Source organism: Rhinopithecus bieti, unplaced genomic scaffold (assembly GCF_001698545.2).
Source record: "Rhinopithecus bieti isolate Rb0 unplaced genomic scaffold, ASM169854v2 scaffold_7884, whole genome shotgun sequence".
NCBI lineage: Eukaryota > Metazoa > Chordata > Mammalia > Primates > Cercopithecidae > Rhinopithecus > Rhinopithecus bieti.
Window position 1 is genome coordinate 3,348,007 of NW_016806331.1, and position 19,463 is coordinate 3,367,469.

The 19,463-nt window shown below is 34.3% G+C and overlaps 1 protein-coding gene across 1 annotated transcript in view; it reads left to right on the forward strand.

Annotated features, from left to right (window-relative positions):
* Nucleotides 1-19,463, forward strand: part of LOC108531979 (coiled-coil domain-containing protein 91-like) — a 143,203-nt gene that overhangs the window by 43,150 nt on the left and 80,590 nt on the right. Inside the window, exon 3 of the mRNA XM_017875661.1 lies at nt 18,565-18,643. Within this exon, the coding sequence (XP_017731150.1) occupies nt 18,565-18,643 (79 nt within the window). The remainder of the gene's footprint in view (nt 1-18,564; nt 18,644-19,463) is intronic.

Consider the following 19,463-nt stretch of genomic DNA (forward strand, 5'->3'; position numbering starts at 1 on the left):
TGAAGTCACTGGAAATAGGTGCCTAAAAAGAAGCAGGAGGCTAATTTCTACAAAGAATTGAATATGAGATATATTCTTATTAAACTGTAATAATTATGTATTTGATTTTTTAAAAGAAATTATGTTTTTTTTTTTGGAGACAGGGTCTGGGTCTTTCACCCAGGCTGGAGTGCAGTGGTGTGATCATGGCTCAGTGCAGCCTTCACCTTCTGGACTCAAGTGATCCTGCCACAACAGCATCCAAGTAACTGGGACTATAGGTGAGCACTACCATGCCCAACTAAATTTTGTGTTTTTTTTTTGTAGTGGTGGGGTTGCACCATATTGCCCAGGCTGGTCTCAAACTCCTGGGCTCAAGTGATCTGCCTGCCTCTGCCTCCCAAAGAGCTGGGATTATAGGCATGAGCCACTGTACCTGGCTTTTATGCCATTATTTAATTTACAGTGTTCAAACTAGCTTAGGTTTTCCATTGTAAAGCCAGATTTCTTACATTAGAGTACCAAGGTAAGCCTTCTGTGTTTGAGTGTTTAATTTAGATGTGAAATATTGTATAATATGGATAGGCCACTATACTAGAGGCTCTAAGAAATAGAGCTCTATGGTGAATTTCTTTTCTTTACTATTATAGAATTCTAATAATACTTTTCTGTGTTGTAATTTTGGGTTTGTACATGTGGGTTGTGAGAAATAAACTGGAAATCCTGTCTCTGTGGGTTGGAATCTGGTGTGGCTTCAAAAGGCAAACAAAATATGTTAGCATTTACATGCCAGGTAAATTTTTTAAATGGACTTTCCATAGGTTCCAAACTTCTGAGGCGAAATAATATAAAGTAATATTGTAGTTGCAGACAGACTCCTGTTGGCATACATTTGGTTTCTTAATTTATGATGGGACATCAATAGCTGATTAAGCAAACAACCTAAAGAAATATCTTTGTACATCCTTAGTACAGCTTGTTCCTGCTCATTTGTGACAAGTTGTTTGGGAAAGAGTTTTGAGATGGCATGCTAAGACTCGATATCCTAAAAGTCTAGTGGGTTTTCTTTGTATTTTAAAAGTGAAGAGTGTATTTCAAGATTGAGAATTTTCTGCTTTTATAAAAGGACTTTATAATTGGAGTAATTTTAGATTTTAACTGTACTTAAGTGAAGATGCACATGTTTTTATCCCCTCCTTCTATTAATAATTTATTAGATAATTTTAAGAAAGGAATATTGTAGTATTATGGTGGCCAGATTTAGAAAGGTCTAGGTGAATTTACTGTCTTTCAGTTCACGTTATTCTTGTTTATATGAGTGGCTGGAGATATCACATATAATTTGAGGTTTACGTCTGGTTTTCTGTTAAGTGAATCTGATTCAGGCACAGCTATCTTCAATGGTGATTTTCCCAGCTGTAAATTAGGAACTTGGCATTGAACACCATGTGGTTTTGTGTAAGCAGAATTCAGATTTTGATGTTTTCTGTCACTTCATAATTCTAATTTTAGATTTTCAAAGTAGGATAATTCACTCCAGAAAAGTCTGAAATCTGTGATTTTCCATACACTGCCAGGTACATTGATGTCAGTGGTTTGAATCAAACTGAATATCCTTTATAAAAAATATGGTGGATCATTTTATCTGTCTACCCATAGAATTGTGACCATGGATTTTGTGTTTTTTTTTTTTTTATAAAAATACAGGTGATTCTTTGTATTTGCATTTGAAAACTTCTTGGAAACACAGAATACAGTGATACTTATGGACTTTTCCTGCAGTGGTAGTAAATGTGAAGAGTGAGGGATAAGTTTAGAGCACAAGCCTCTTACTGGTCTTTTGCTTTACTTATATTTTTTTTTTCACTTTTCTAATTACTTGTCTGAATTGCACAGGGTTTCAGTTTGAATATTGCAGGTACCATGAAGTCTTTTCTTAATAGCTATTATGTACTTGTGTAATGCCATCTACTAGATTATAAATGCCTTGAGCATAGGGGTTACTATAAATTCATCTTTGTATTCTATTGTACTTAGCTTCTCACATAACAACTATTATAGAATAAGTATAATGAGTTTGTTGAATTAAATTAGATTGACCTGAATTAGAGGGGAGGAATTAGACATTGGAAAAACAGGGATGAACTTAGAGAAGCTAAGTTTTGTGGTCATTTGAGGTATCTTGTTAATTTAGTTTTAAGTAATCAAGAATGGTGATGTTTTATTCATCTCTAAAACTGTTATGACTGAATGGTCAGAAATGATGGTATGACTTGTTCTGTTACCAACTAGCAATTTACGTTTCAGTAAACTGCTCTATGTAATAATTCTGGTGTTAAAAATACCATTACTCAAAAATTAGCTGGGCGTGGTGGCACGTGCCTGTAATCTCAGCTATTCAGAAGGCTGAGGCAGGACAATCTCTGCACCCAGGAGGCGGAGGTTGCAGTGAGCCGAGATTGTGCTCCAGCCTGGGCGACAGAGCGAGACTCTATCTAAAAAAAAAAAAAAAAAAAAAAACATTACTGGTTTCAGGGGATATATCTCATGAATTAATTTTAGACTGATTTCCTAAGTCTTTTTTCCCAACCCTCTATTAAAAAAATTAATGTGTAATTTACATATATCACAAAATGTATGGATAGAGGGTGTATAGTTTGCTGAACTCTGATAAATATATACCTGTGTAACAATACTCCAATCAAGATACAAACATTTCCATTTCCTCAGAGAATTCCCTCATTCCCCTTGTAGTCTTTCTCCATACCATTCTCCCCCAACCCCTGGTGTCTACTCTTCTGATTTCTGTTACGTATATTAGTTTTGCCTGTTCTTGAACTTCATATAAATGAAATTTTATAACATGCATTCTCTATTACTGTCTTAATTTATCTAACATGTTTTTTATTTTTTATTATATTTGTGAAGCTTTTTGAATAGTGTAGTGAAAAATGTTAGAGAACATCTTGTTATTGGTGAGAAAATTCTGCGAATGTTAATATTTAATTCAGAGATTAAAGAAGAATCTATGTAAAGTGACAATACCTACAATATCCTTTTTTGACCCAAATGGGAAGTAGTTCTTTTGATATTTTGAATATTGAATATTGGAATATCTTTGTCAATACAAGGTCCGGTTTAATCTGGAAATTAAAATCTTCATTTGTTTGTTTTGTCAGCATAAGTCAATTTTGTCCTAATTATTGAAAACTGACTTTTCTGAGAAGATCATCTTTCAGGTTTGGGAGGAAGAAAACTATTCTTATTTAGTTTTTAAACTCATATTTGTTTTTTTTTTTCGTGTTGTTAGGTAAGATTATGTAGACATGAGCCTCTGTTACTTTGACAGTGCTTTTGAAACAGCTCATAGTTCATTGGAGGACATAAGTCAAATATGTATTGCTTAACTCTTGGTATCATCTTTATTTTTTCAAAATTGTAAAATACTGGTAAAATTGATCATCTTTACTATTTTAAAGTGTGCAGTTCAGTGGCATTAAGTACTTTATATTGTGCTGCCATCACTATCATTCATCCATAGAACTCATCTTGCAAAATGGAAACTTCATCATTATTTCTTTATTTAAAAAACATTTTCAAAAGGGATTATAATACTAGCTTCTTTATTCATTTAAATTGGGCCTAGTAATTAAGTTTATAAAAATATTTTTGGCTAAAATAGATAGTCATGAAAATGATATGGACATGCTTTATAACATATTTGTAGTCTAGCCTTTTGTTATTAGACCCAAATCTTTTCTTTTTTTTTTGAGACAGAGTCTCGCTCTGTCACCCAGGCTGGAGTGCAGTGGCCGGATCTCAGCTCACTGCACGCTCCACCTCCCGGGTTCATGCCATTCTCCTGCCTCAGCCTCCCAGGTAGCTGGGACTACAGGCGCCGCCACCTCACCCGGCTAGTTTTTTGTAGTTTTAGTAGAGACGGGGTTTCACCGTGTTAGCCAGGATGGTCTCTATCTCCTGACCTTGTGATCCGCCCGTCTCGGCCTCCCAAAGTGCTGGGATTACAGGCTTGAGCCACCGCGCCCGGCCGACCCAAATCTTTTCTATGAATGCATGTCTCCTTATTGGAATTTATTGTAAATTTTTCTTAAATCACACCTTTAAATATCCTCTTTAATTTCTAAGTATAGTGATACAGTTGCAAAATAGTCTCAGTGGAGATTGTCCTAAATTTTTATAGTATTGTGTCTTGACAGAATTTTTTTAAAAAGCAAGTAGTCCTTATCAAACTGTTATAAGTAGTCAAATTTTCATGGGAACAACTACTTCCACTGCTATCTTACAGATTTTAAAGATATTTAGTGAAATTATACATTAATAGATATAACCCAGATAAAATGTTTGGAAACAAAATAGTTGTTTCTTGATAGTTTACAATTCAGCTAATGGAAGCATAAGTGCTAGGTCTTGTCTTATTAACCTCTACCCCTTCCTTCACACTGTGAGAATCAAAGGTAATGGAGAGCATTGGTTAATATCATGACCCATGAATTTGTTATGTGGCAATTAATGAAAAGAACTTGTAGCATGGATAGTAAGTTGATAATTTGAAAGTTTTTTTTTTTAAAGTTTCAGTATCTTACAGCTACCAATTGTCAGTCTTCTTTTCTGTTGTTACAAATAGTGAGTTCATACTGTAAAATAAAATTATAGTTTTTGTTTTAGCTGTTGCTGTGTAACAAGCTACCCCAAACTTAGCAGCTTAAACAACTGAGTCATTTTCTCATAATTTTGTGAGTCAGGAATTTGAGAAGGGTTTTGCTGGTCTTTGCATAACTGGCAGAGTGCAAATTTGATTAGGTGTGTTCTGTCTTTGTGTGCGCTCTCCACATGGCTAGTTGGGGCTTCTTTATAGCATGGTAGTCTCAGAATAGTCAGATTTCTTATATGGAGGGTGGTTTTCTCCAGAGTAAGTATTCATAAGACAGGAAGTGGAAGATGCCTATTTCTTAAGGCCTGGGCCCAGAAAATGGCACATTTCTCACCTATGCTACTGGTCAAAGGTTCCACAAAGCTCACCCACATTCAGAGGTGGGAGACATAGACTTCTTCTCTGTAGAAGGCACACCAAATAATTTGTGGCCATTTAAAATCTGCCAAAGGTTTAAATGATGTATATAATTAATGGCATTCTTATTTTTAAAATCCTGAGAATATTTCTAGTAGATGTCAATATTGAAGGCTATGGAAGAACACATAGGTCTCCATTTAACTGATTCAAATTATAAATGAGTATGAAACACCTAGAGAGAGTAAAATTGACAAAGGATAGAATGCTGAGCACAACTTCTTTATGATAAGGAAATTATCATAAATTTTACAGTAGAATTTTTGTAAAATTTCTATTTATTAATCCAACCCTTGTTCTCCCACAATTAGGTGTGAGTTAATTCCTCATAGCATTAAAAAAAAAGACAAGGAAAATGAAATTCAATAATGTGTACAGATGAATTTGAGTTACAATCTTTTGGCATGCTGCAGATCCCGTTTGGATTCCTGGTAACAGACATTTTAGACCACAGTATGAGATACTTTTGTTAATTGGACTAGGTCTGAGTATCATGTTTGAGAAGGCAGCATTTTAAAATGAATTTGACATTTATAAGTAATTTTTTTCTTTGGTACTTAAGCTGTGCATAGTGTTATTTTGTATATAAGGAGGTAAATTTTACCTTGGATTTTAAATATAGTGTCTTGTATCATCTGTAATGTTAAAGAACAGATTTTCTCAGTAACATTTTTTCAGTGACACAGTTTTCATGACCAGTGAATGATAGCTGAAGAAACTGAAAAATTTCTGAAATTATCAATATAAATCATTTATTTCCACTAGACTTTGCTATGCTTTGCTGTTCGAAGTAAATATAACTTTTCCTAAGATTAGTCAACATTTATTGAGTTTGCGTCATGCTTGTTAGATGCTGAGAATAGATCAAAGTTTGATCTCTGTATTTTATTTAATTGATATCAAATGAACTTAATTAGTGATGATGTTGAATTTTTTTTTAATACAAGAATGAAAATGCCCTTTCTCTATGTGATTGTTTGGTACTTGTCATTAACTTTGTTCCCATTTTGTATAAATGTTGTGTATTAGAAGTTAGAGGCAGTTTTCTGTGGAAGAGTATTTCTACTTGATTTTGTGTTATTTAATATATAGATGTTTTGAATAGCAGCATAAAGTTAAATGTATAAATTTAATATTATTGCTGTATTGTAATCTTTTTCTGTTGAATTTTTTGGCTTGCATTATTATAGTCCAGTAAACTATTTTGTATCTGTTATCTTTATGGTAATGTATCTTCTCTTCATATAAAATAAAAAACTTTGAGACCTCTGCATCCAGAATACTAAATATAAAAGTTTATAAATTATATTAAAATATGTCTCAGATTATATAGAGTATTGCGTAGTCATTGTTACCTTCAAATTAGCCACTTGGTGAAATATGTCACTTTTTAGTTGCTAGACTATGTTTAAAAGCTGTAAAATACTGGCAAGCCACAATTTAAGACCACATAAAATGTGAAAATCTGGTTTATGGAAACAGATTAGGATTTATTTTCATTATGGAATGCTTTGTTTCAAAGTTTGTTGAAAAAATATATTTTGATGTTGACCAAATGTGTTGTAGAGGTAGTGGCAATCACTGGTCTAAAGACCCCTGGAGGAAGGGTAAATTTGAGGTTGGTGGGGGAGATCTTGAATTCAATCTTGAGTTTTAGTTGTATTGAATTTAAGGTGCCTGTTAGATTACAAGAGAAACTATTCAGTTGTCTCTTGGCTATATAGATCTGGAGCTCAGGAAACACATCTAAATTAGAGATAGAGATACCATAGCTTATGTTTGTAAATGAATCCAAAGATGTGAATGAGATAGTCCAGGGAGTGTATCTAAAGTGAAAAGAAAGGAAGGGTTAGGTTGGAGTCCAAAATTTAAAGGATAGGTAGAAGAATCTGCAAGAGAGATTGAGATAAAGCAGTCAGAAAACTAAGAAGAAAGAAGGAAGGAGTATGATTGTCTTATATAGCATGAAGTGAGAGTGTTTTGAGAAGAAAAGACTGGTCAAATAATAGTAGTGTTCAAGTAAGACAAGGAATTGTGTTTCTTTTTGCATAATAAAAAGGATGTAATTGGTTGCAGGCATGAGATACAGGAATAGTGTCTGAAGTTGAGCTGTGAAAAGGATAGGACTGTGGTTGGAGGACACTGTATTTGAGGAAGGTTTTGTTTTTGGTTTTGTTCTGTTTCATTTTTAAACTGTAGGACTTGGAGCATGTTTCATCGTTAATGAGAAAGAGCTAAATAAGAGGAGGTTGAATAGTTAAGAGGAAACAATTGAGAGAGCCAAGTCTCTTGAGAGCCCAGGTTGCTGGGAGGGTTTGGGGGGGTTAGCCTTAAGTAGGCAGAAGGGTTCCTTTCTCTTTGTGAGCAGAATGAGTTGTAATAGCTGAGTACAGATGCTGGTAGCTATAGTTTGGGTGACAAGAAGTTGAGGGACTTTTCTTAAAATGCCTTCTGTTTTCTTTATTTAGTAGGAGGCCTGCCTACTTGCTTTGATTGCAGAAAGGAATAGAAAGGCTGGAAGTTTGAGGAGAGTTGGCAGTCTTTGAAATAGCTTTTCTGGAGAATGAGAGAAATACCTTTAAAGAAATACTGAGTGTGTTGGGTAGCACTGTGAATCCAACTGAAGAGGGGAAGCATGAATTTTACGTGATTTTGTTCTGATAGTTGTTAGCAGAAGACAGGTAATTGGATATTGTTGGTGGTTCTTGGAGTGGGAGGGAGGTGTTATCAGTTGCCTTGCAACCACTCTGGATTCTGAATCAGCTGAGGAATAGAACCAAGAGTTGTATAGGAATCAGAGTAGCAGCTTTATTGTTAAAACCTGGCTTGGGCCTAAAGCTGAAATGAGGTCTCCCACAGGTTTTCTTTTAAATTAAATTTACCCATCTGGTCACAGGCAGAATAGCTAAAAAAACAAGTCTCCATGCTTAAAGAATGAAGTTTTTCCCTGGTGAGCTTCTTTATGGGAGCTAAACTACAAGAATAGTATATTGTTTGTAGGCATCAAGTTCCCAGTAAGGAGCTCAAAGAGGTTGTATTTTGCATGCACGCTAAATTTTAGAATTAATCTTAGCTAACAGTGACACTTAGGGATGTTTTGCTCTTACTATTATTATTACTTTTTTTTTTTTTTTTTTGAGAGAAGAGGCTAGAGAAAGGACTATAGTACTTCTTCAATCACATTTCCTTCTGTTGAAAACAGGCCTGTGCCCTCTTTTAAAATGTGAGGAGAGGAAGCAGTATATCTTACCTCTAGCATTCATTGAGCGATGAGATTTTGCCGGATAAGAATACAGTTCATACAGTGAGAAGTTTGAGTTGATAGAGGGATAGCCCTGTAAAAATGTTCATTTTTTTGGTTGGGAATATACGACTGGCCCCTGAGAAGTGATTAGTTGTGGAAAATTTGTGTAGAACACTAAGATTATGAGAAGGCATACGTTTTTTGAAGAAGATAATGAGATAGAATTAGAGGGCTATCAGTCTAGGAAAAGATTGCTATTAAGGAGTTGGAAGTTGAAGACAACCAAAGAGGGTGAGGGTAGATATAAGGGTTTGGAGAGGAAATGTCTTGTTGTTTTATTTTGTTGTTACTTTTGGGATGTATACGTTTTCTGAATGAAGGTTGGTAAAGACAGACTTAATTGATAACAGATGAAAATTATAAAGGAAAACTTTTCGTTAGTAGTAGTTGGGATGTTTTCCTATTGGATTATTTATGAATATAATGTTTTTTAGGTAATAAATTTACACCTCAGTTTGTTTTCTTTGGACTTGTGATAATCTGCCACTGGCAAAGGTTCACTGCTAGTAGAATTTATGGTATGGCAATACTTTAATTCATCTTCATAGGCAGTTTCAAAATTATTAACCCCAATAATAATTGGATACTTGATGAGAATATAAAGTAGCAATGTAATATCTTTTAAGATATTGGTCCTTAGGCTCAGGTCTTAATATGGGTAGAGCTGTTTTAATGCTAGCAACTGGGTCCCCTAGTGCCCAAGATCCGATGTAATTTTCTTGGAAAAGTAAGAGGGAAAAAGAAGCCATGTGGGAAGTGTTAGCAACTAATTTGCTTTCATTCAGTCATTTATTCTGAAGGTATTAATTCAAAAATAATCTTTGAGCCCTTGCTATGTGCTAGGAACTGCTCAGTTCAATTGCTGGAGGGTAAAAAAAAAGAAGAATAAAGGATCTCCACACTACCTCCAGATTTCTTATATACTTAAGTAGACAGTTACATTTTCTTGACCCAATAAGCCCGAAATTCTGATCTTACATATTTCGACTCTTCTCATTATCTCAGTCTTAATTGCTTTCTATTCTTAACTTTGAGGTTTGAGAGTGAGTGTGTGTGTGTGTGTGTATTTCCTTTGTTCTGTTTTCTTTAATTTCTGTTTGCCCAGAAAAGTCAGAAAATAAAATCGCTTCTAGGAAACATAGCATTAAACAGGATCAAATGGAAAAGTATTATTGCGACTGTGAGGATGTTAGCAAGTAGTTTTCCAGATCAGATGGAGATTTAGTTAAATGCTAAGTAGATAGTGTTAACTAATAGGATATTTGGGGATGATCAGATAATTTGGGTGTTCTCTTGAGATTTTATTTTTCGAAGTCAGTTATCAAATGTCTTTTTCTCTGTTAGGCTTTTTTTAGACGGGGAGAGGTGCAGGTTGGTTAGGTTTTGAGCAACTTTGGTGTCTAGAGATACAATCTTACATTTTGTATGAATATTTGTAATATGGGAAGATGTTATAATGGAGACTGTTATGAAAAATCCTAATTTATTTGTTGAGTAAATGCAAATGTAAAGCATTTATGTGTTTTATGGTTAGTTTTGTAAAGAAAACTTTCTTGAGTTTTCTCAGAATATTTTGATAGAACTAATAGGTAGTTGGCTCATCATGCCATATTTTTTTGTGCTCATAGTTTAAAATTGTAATAAGGCTTGCTATGAAATACTGCTGTCTTCTGTGTCCTCCATGCTTTTCCAGCCTCCTCATCTCCTACATACTGGTTTCTCCATTTTCTTTTTCTTTTTTCTTTTTTTCTTTTGAGACGGAGTCTGACTCTGTCGCCCAGGCTGGAGTGCAGTGGCGCGATCTCAGCTCACTGCAAGCTCCGCCTCCCAGGTTCACGCCATTCTTCTGCCTCAGCCTCCCAGTTAGCTGGGACTACAGGTGCCCGCCACCACGCCTGGCTAATTTTTTGTATTTTTTAGTACATCCTGTGTTAGCCAGGATGGTCTCCATCTCCTGACCTCGTGATCCGCCCGCCTTGGCCTCCCAGAGTGCTGGGATTACAGGCGTGAGACACCGCGCCTGGCCAGTTTCTCCGTTTTCATTTGGTTAGTTCTCTGGTCACTAATTCAACTCTGAATTTTCCCCTAGTTGTTTAAAATTACACTCATGGTGGTAAAACATACGAGCTAGTCTATTTCATTTCTTGAATACATCTCTCAGGAGCTTTCTGATATGCTCCAGTCTAGACTGGAGGTATCTCTTCTTGCTACATAGATATTGTGGAACTCAATTCACAGTTATTCTGGGATAAATCCCTTTGCTTTTCACTTTAGTAGGATCTTTTCTAATCCTATGTCTTTTTCTTTCTTGTCTTATTCTCTTGGTTTACTCCATAGCTTTTAAAGGAAGTGTGCAATAAAAATTGTTTTGAGACTTTACAGATGTGAACATGACTTTATTCTTCCCTCAATTATATGTTGATTTGGCCGAATATAGAATTCTATGTTGTAAATCATTTACCTTCAGAATTTTAAAAGCATTGCTCCATTGTTTTTTTACCTTCCAATGATGCTGTTGTGAAGTGTGAGATCATTATGTTATTGATCCTTTGAATGAAGCCTGTTTTCCCTCTGGAAGCTTGTAGGATCTTCACTTTGTCTCTACTGTGCCTTGCTGTGGGTTTTTGTTCTTTTTTTCTCTTGGATACTTGATATACCCACTACTGGATATAATATCCTTTTGTTTTAGAAATTTTTCCTGAATTATTTTGTTGATGATTTCTTTGCTTTTGTTTTCTCTTTTCTGTCTTTCCAGTACTCCTAGAATCCTAATAATTAGATATTACATATCCTAGGCTGGATCTTATAACTTTGTTTTTACTCGGACTTTCCATTTTTTTATCTTATACTTTTTTAAAAGAAAATTTCCTTAATTTTATTTTCTACCCTGCAGTTTTTCATTTCTGCAGTTATATATTTTTTTATTTCCAAGGCCTCAGTCTTGTTGTTTACTCCTATCTTAATCATCTTCTCCCCTGAAATTAGGGCATCCAGTAAGTATTCATGAATTAAGAATACTTAATTCATGGATGAACTATCTTCTGTTGTTAACGTTCTGAAGATACTATGGTTTTGTTTTTTTCTTTCTTGGATAGTCTTTATTTCATCCTATTTTTCTTTTATGGTTTGGTCTCTATTTTTTTCTTTCTTTTTTTTTTTCTTTTAATTAGATGCTTTCTTCATTTCTTTGGTCGTCCTTGATAGTCTGTTCACATGTAAGAGTGAGGCACTAATAAAGTAGCAAGCACTTACATAATGCTTAGAATGTATCAGATACTGTTCTAAGTGCTTCAAATATTTTAACATATTTAATCCTTGTACTGACTTTAGGAGTTAGCTATTATTATTTTTGATAGATGAGGAGACTGAGGCACACAGTATTTTAAGTAAAATGCCCAGTGTACACAGTAAGTGGCAGAGCTGGAATTTGAATCCATCCATCTTAACTCCCTAGTCCCTTCTTTTAGCCTTTACGCTGTTCTGCCTGTTACTAAAATTAGAAGCTAATTGGAAATTTGGTGCTTGTCGGTGGGGTTTGTCAAAGTAGTGTTTCGTGAGTGAGCTGTTTCTTTGTGGAACATCTGATAAGGTCCTTTTCATGGGTTGATTAGATTAATTAGAGAAGAATCTGCAGCTCTTCTGATAAGGGGTTTCAGCCCAGCTGCTGTTGTTTTGGTTGCTGAGTAGTGAAAGATGACTGGAGTTACTGGTCTACATATTTAACCACCCTCTCCCCTCCCCAGGATATAACTTCACCTAGTTCACCTGTGTTGATATCTTCCTGCCTGGAGACCCTCAGCTTTACCCTGTCCAGGGAATGAACCTCCAGTTTACTGGTGTGGTCATAAATTGTAAGTTACCCAGTTGTGCTACAGATTCTGGGAGGGGTCTTAGCGTATACCTATGACTCCTAATTTTGAGTTTCACTTTTACCTAACTTTCAGTACCGCCCATTGCTGAGCCTGTCTTAATTTAATTTAGGAGAGCTAAATAATTAAACATGAGGCCAAAGTATATAAGAAAGCAGCAGCCTTTTATTGCAAATATGCACACACTCTCGGGTGAGGGTCTTCGGTCCTCAGGTATGGGGCCAGGGAAGTCATGCAGGCGCTCTCCGGTGAGGTTCTCTGGTCCACAAGTAAGAGGGGCCCAAGAAGTCACACCGGCTCCTGCCAGCGGTGGACTTTTATGCATTGGTACTGGAAGGGGGCGGGCAGTGGGCGGGATAAGGGCGTGATAGGGGCGTCTCCATAGGCGTGGCCAGGTAAGTTTCCATCTCTTCGGATTGACGTCACCTGGTGCATGCTCAGTTGATCTGTATTTTCCCGGCACGGGAAAGGTAGTGATGAAGAACCCGGAAGCAATTGGGACTGTGCCATCTTGTTCACCTTCCTCCATTTTGTCCCTTCTCCCTCACCCAAACAGAGTCTTTTGAGGATTCTCTTATATATTCATAAATGTGATTCTCATTTTTCCAGTGACTCATTTTCCTTGTATTTGCTTTGAAATTTCTTGCAGTTTTCTCATTTCACATTCTCTTTGACCTCGTTTTTATGCAGAAGCCAACAATCAAAAGAAATCTTTGTTATCTTAGAGGGATACCTTTCCGTAAAGATGAATAAAATGTGTGTTTTAATGTGCCATTTGACATTTTCTGTCAGATCTTTCTCAAATGTCTCATTCTACCTTAGGCATTTAATGGTGCTTCCAACCAGATATATCATCTTCTGAAAATCTTTCTTCCTACCTTAGAAATTTTTTCTTCTCTCTTAAGACTTTTTTACGTCTCGTGTTATTTGTATTTGCATGCTTTTCTTGCACTCTGCCCTCCTCCCTACACCAGACTGTAAGTTCTTTGAGGACCTTAACTGATACAGAATTGCTGAATAAAAGTTTATAACATTGTGTATTCTGTATATGTTTTGTCCTTTTGTGTGTCTTTCTTGTAAAACATTTTTAGAATATCAGCAGTGTATTAAATATTGACTCTAGCAAAGTAGGCAATTAATACAATAAGGCAAAAAGGTTTAACTTGGATGTAAAGAAGTCTGAGAATTGTTAGACCTTGATATTGTGAAAACTTTGAGTGTAGATTCCTAATCATAATGAAGTATACCCCTGTCTTTCTGCCATGACACAAAAGAATGAATTACGTGATCTGTTAATGTTTTGGCCAGGCTTATGATTCTGTAACTTAGATGTCAGATATATTTGCTGTTGCTACATTCTTATAATATTTGTAGTTTAATGGGCTATAATGTTAAATGCCAGAATATTCTAAAACACTTGATAGGAATGAACTTTAGATAAAGTAAATATTTTAAAGGTATTGGAGTAGCTAAATACATAAAGCCCACATTTGTGTATTTCCTTTTAAAAACTGTTGATTTTCGTATTTTATGAATTTCGTTTTACAAGTCAATGCTATTAATTTTCTCCTATTTAAAATGCTTGGAAATAAACTATTGCAGGAATTGAAGTCTCAATTATTTGGAGAAAGATTATTGCTTTAAAAAATATTTTTCTAGTATTATATGTTAAACTTGGGACATACTTGCTTTTTTAAATGTATTAATATTTCTTTGAAAATAAAAGGAAGACTATCATCTGCTTTTTTGTTTGTTTGTTTTTAAGATGGAGTTTCACTTTTGTTGCCTGGGCTGGAGTGCAATGGCGTGATCTCGGCTTACTGCAACCTCCACCTCCCAGGTTCAAGCAATTCTCCTGCCTCAGTCCCCCAAGTACCTGGGATTACAGTCGTGTGCCACCATGCCTGGCTAATTTTTTGTATTTTTAGTAGAGACAGGGTTTCACCATGTTGACCAGGCTGGTCTTGAACTGCTGCTGGCCTCAGGTGATCAGCCTACCTCAGCCTTCCAAAGTGCTGGGATTACAGGTGTGAGCCACTGAATATGTAAAAATTGCTGGAGTCTGGAAAATATCGGTGGTCACTAGTATGTTCTTTTGCAGAGCTAAATCAGAACTTAGGAAACTGACGGTATTTGGTTCATTACCACAGTCAAACAAGCTGAAATGATTGTTAGACGTGGGTATTTTTATTTTCAAATTTTCTGTCACCTTACAAATAATTTATTGGGAAGTGACTTAAGAAAACACATAGAAGCATTACTCTAAAAATTCCATTCTTTTGAAACCATACTATTTGAGTATAGCATATGTAGATGCTAAAGATTTTTTGTTTCTTGAGATTCATGGCATACATGTGGGAAAGAGAAAGTTGGTGTTTGTAGTTTAACTTGGTTAATTCTTAATGTCCATATCACTCTTCTTTCATAATTTCTTCATGAAAAATATAGCCACATACAGATTTCTGTTCACTTGCAACACAACATAATGTGAGTTCCATTTCAAACTAAGCATCATCAAAAGTTTCTGAAAGTCTGGTTTATATTTTTTAAGTGCTATATGTGGATGACCTGCTTAGTTTTAATTTTTGGAGAAATACATTTTATAAAAAATTTTCATCAGATTGCTAAGATTGTGAGTAATGGTAATGATACCATGATTATATTCTGCTTAATTTAATACTTTTCCTATTTATAATATGTTTCTGTCTAAATATATATTTTTTAGTGTCATTACCTACTGAGTTTCTGTGATAATAATTTGCTTTGCTTATTAAAACAAAACAGTCCTTGAAATTAATGTTTTCACTGTTTTTTTCTTTGACAGTTTTTTGAATTTTGTTTTTGAAGGTGTTAGCACTAGTTTCGAGAAGGTAAAGCACGGATATAGATGACTACTTAAAGCAAATGACCTTAGAAAATGCCCTTAAGGTTATTGTTTAACATATAGTTTAATATGTGTAGCTATTTGTATTTTAGAAGCGGGAAAGGATTGTTTTCCTGTAATCAAGTCCATCTTGTATTACTGAGTCAAGGAAACTATAATTAAACATTTGGGTATGTTCACTTAAAGTTTTCTTTTAAATTTAAAACATTGTTTTTTTAAATTAACTTTAGGTTAAGGGGTACACGTGCAGGTTTGTTACAAAGACAGACTCCTGTCATGGGAGTTTGTTGTACAGATTATTTTGTCATATGTTCACTTTTGAATGATAGAAAAAGAAACCAATTATTATTGACTAGAGTATTACTTGCAGCTATAGATTCACAGTTATAGGTTCCAAATTGTAAATTAAGAAACAATCTATATGAGAACTTATTTTTCATTTTAATGTGTACTTTCGGTTACTAATTTCACCTTTTCAGGTTTTTTAGTTCTTGCGTGGTTTGTTTGATAAAGCTGCTGCTCCTTTTTTTTTTTTTTTAAAGCCGTGATACTAATGGTTTTATCGGTTCATTTTGTGATACACATTTAGGACTAAAAGGCAAATATTATTTGAGTGCTTGTCTCTCTTACATACGTTAAGAGTAAAGAAAAGAGGAATTCTGGATTTTTTTTGTGTTTTTCTCTTCCCTTATCTCCCATGAATACATGACTTGATTTATCTTGATCAGCCTAGTAACTTGCTCCACATTTTTCCAAAAGTGCAGAGCAGTTTCATCTAAAAATACACATATCAAAATGATCCAAAAGTTGTGGCCACAGCTCAAAAATGCTGATCAATTTTGAAAATCTAAATCAGTGTTGGCCCTGAAACCGAGGGAAGAACCTTTGTGGTGCGGGACAGATTTCCAAAAACTCACCACAGTCCTGTTCTTAGCTGGAGTTTGTGCTGATGTTGCCAGACAACTGAGGAATAGATGCAAAAAGCAGGAAGCATTATTGAATTGAACGCTAGTGCCAATTTGGGAAAAGCAAATTAAAATGTAAAAGAATATTTTTCCACTCCTGGCATCTCAACGTAAAATGGCAAAATACATGGTTGCTGAAAAGTTACAGAAATTGCTAATTTTGCCAAAAGTAAAAGCCAATTGCAAATTCTTTTTTGCGTTAAAATGCATAGACAGAAATAATTTTAATTTACAAATAAATATGTATACTTTTAAGTTGGAGAGTATTTTGACATAAATGACTGTGTGTGTGGGGCTTGTTTCAATATCTTATATTTTCAGGTGCCACTTGAAGAATGGATGATGATGATTTTGGTGGTTTTGAGGTATGCACTGTTATTTACATTAGTTTGTTTTAACTTGGTGGGATTACAATGGAGTAAACTATTTTGAAAATGTATTATATTTCATTGGCATTCATGATCTTTCCTTGATCATTTTAATGTAATTCTGGAGTAAAAAGATGAAATCAAGAAAATTAAAAAAACTCTCTAAAATTAAAACTGATGTATTATTATGGAACATTTGGACTTGCCCATAGGAATGGTTTAAATTGAGGTAATTAAGTGCTACCAGTTTAAACACTAAAGGAAAGATTTAAAAAATTGTCATCAGATGATTTTACTGGGATACATCTCTATTAGGAAATACTTGTGAGATGACGGATGAGTACTAAAGATCTTGTCACATATTTGCATGGCTATACCTGTAATGAGTTGATTTAGTATATTAAGTACATAGCCTTTTGGTGGTTATAAAGTTAATTAGTATGTTTGTATTATTAGATTATTGTAGTAGGTTAGGAATGGATACTTTGTAAGTGGAAATTGTTAGCTGAAGAAACACTGTCTTTTCCTTAATCCTTTTCAGTGTGTGTTCATTTTATTGAAATATTTTATAACCCAGTTATTTTTATGGAGCCAGTATAGTCTTGCAGGAAAATCTCTGGATTAGGAGTCAGGAGGCCTGAGCTCAAGTCCTGGAACTACCATCAAGTGAATGCTGTGATTTTTTTTTTTTTTTAAGAATTTTACCTACTTTGGATTTGGTAAAAGGGAATTATAAAACTAGGGAGTGTAATTAATGACTTTAATAGGATAAATAAGATGTTAAGTATATATTCAGTGTTGTGAATTTCATCAAAGAATGGTGTGAGGTTTTTGTTAGGATCTTCTTCTCTTTTGCTGATCTTTAAAATCAGTCAATGTGGAGTATAGACACGCCTGTTTTCTCTGTTTCATCTAAAACTGCTTTTTGTATGCTTTCTGGATTTTGCTTAATGTTTTGGGTTTTGTTGAGTGATTGAATCTTATTTATGTTACTGAAATGTAACATTTATTTTTGTTAAAATGCCTTGAGGAAAATGTATGTTTCAGATACCATCTGGCTTAGTTTATTGTTTGGAAGTTGTTATTTGAAGGTTACAGTCTGGCATAGTCTTCTTTATTTAAACCACACTTCATGTATTATTTAGGAAAAAAATACAGTGGATAGTGTTCTGTAGAGTAACAGTATTACACTTTGTTACATTCATCAAATTGATTCCTTTCAATACTACATAGGTACAGGTTAACCAATATTACAATTTAATTGTAGTTACTAGGTTTTTTTTTTCTTTCCACATCCTGCTGTATAAATAGGGAAGGTCTTTACCGTTGATTATATAAAATATGTTCATTTTTCATAGTTGTAGAGAATAGCTACTGTATTCTGTGTCACTTAGCTCCTGTATCAGATTACCCCTTTTAACTTCTTATTAAGGCGTTGGCAACTCAATGGAGAATACTAACTGAAATTCTGGCTCTAATGTTTAGTAGAAAATTTGCTGTGAGCTGGGCATCTAACTGACAGAAAACTCTGTGCTCTTACCTACAAACTCAATATTCGGTAATTGTTACAAAATAGGACGGCTTGTTAATTGAAAACTTGAGTTTTGGGAATTCTCTAAATATTGAATGCTATTAACTCTAGGTAGTATATTATTCAAGACAGATGAATCCTATGTCTTTGAATTAATCTCTAATTGGGTCTTGTGCTAATTAATTAAAAGGATTTGGTGTCTATATATTTTAAAGACAAATATTTTCCTACATAGATGGTTAAATGTGGTAAGTTAAAATACTTAAATATAAAGTTTACAAGTGAAAATGTGATTAAGGATATATAAAATAAAAATTTTATTGACTAACAGTAGAGTTATTTGAATAAGGAAGGAAAATTTTTACTTGAAGATAATAAAGCATGGGTACTGGGGGTGGCGAGTCATGATAGGAGTGGTAGCAGTTATCGTGCAATTATTTAGCAATTATTTAGAGGGAATATGAAAGTGTCTGGTGTATTATAGAAGATATGCCTGTAGAACTGGAATGCTTGATCACTTAAATAGCATTTCTGCTTTTCACATCTTCTAAAATAATCTTGCCTTTGTTTTGTAGGCTGCGGAGACTTTTGATGGTGGAAATGGTGAAACTCAAACAACGTCTCCTGCTATTCCTTGGGCTGCCTTTCCTACAGGTATTGGTATCCAGGAATTAGGTTTTTTTTTTTCCCGTGTAACATTTTGGCTATTCTTTGAAACCCTGTTTCTCACTTTTTTACTTGTCCTTCTCTGATCTGAAAATGGAGTGATCCAGATTTACTCTTTAGGTTTTTATAATAACAAATTGTGAATTATGTAACATATTTTGTTGAGGCCTGATTCTAAAGATGATATCAGGAACATTAAATGAAGTTAAAATACAATTTACATTTTCAATTTATCTTGGTTTTGGAAGGTGAGGTGCCCAATAACTTTTTTAAGTTGTCCAGTTCATTAAAGACTCCTTTTTATAGTCCACAAATAATTTATCATCTCCAACATATTTAAATTTAGAAGTGTGTTTGCAATAAAATCACTTAAAAGTATTGAAAATTAAAATTGCCTTCTGAAAATTAATTACAAAAATTCATTATTGACAGATGTTTCTTGGAAGACCTCATGTTTAATATTAATTTATGTCAAAAGAATATTTTGAGCTTTCAGAGTTTTCTATTAAATCTGTTAAAGTTAGAAGATGAAAGTATTTTTCTTCAACGGCTCTGCCTAGACCTCAAATGTTACAGTTGTTTATTGTAAAATATTAATCAAATGCTTATTATGCATTAGGCACTATGGGGATATGGAGATGTATGGAATTTAGTCTAGTCCTTTACTTCAAGGGTAGATAATGTAGGCAAATGGATATTTGCAATATGAAATAGATTTGTCATTTGGTAAGAATGATGATTTTATCATCCATTTATTTAGCAAATTCTTATTTTCATACCTGGTCTGAGTCAAGTTCTAACCTGGAAG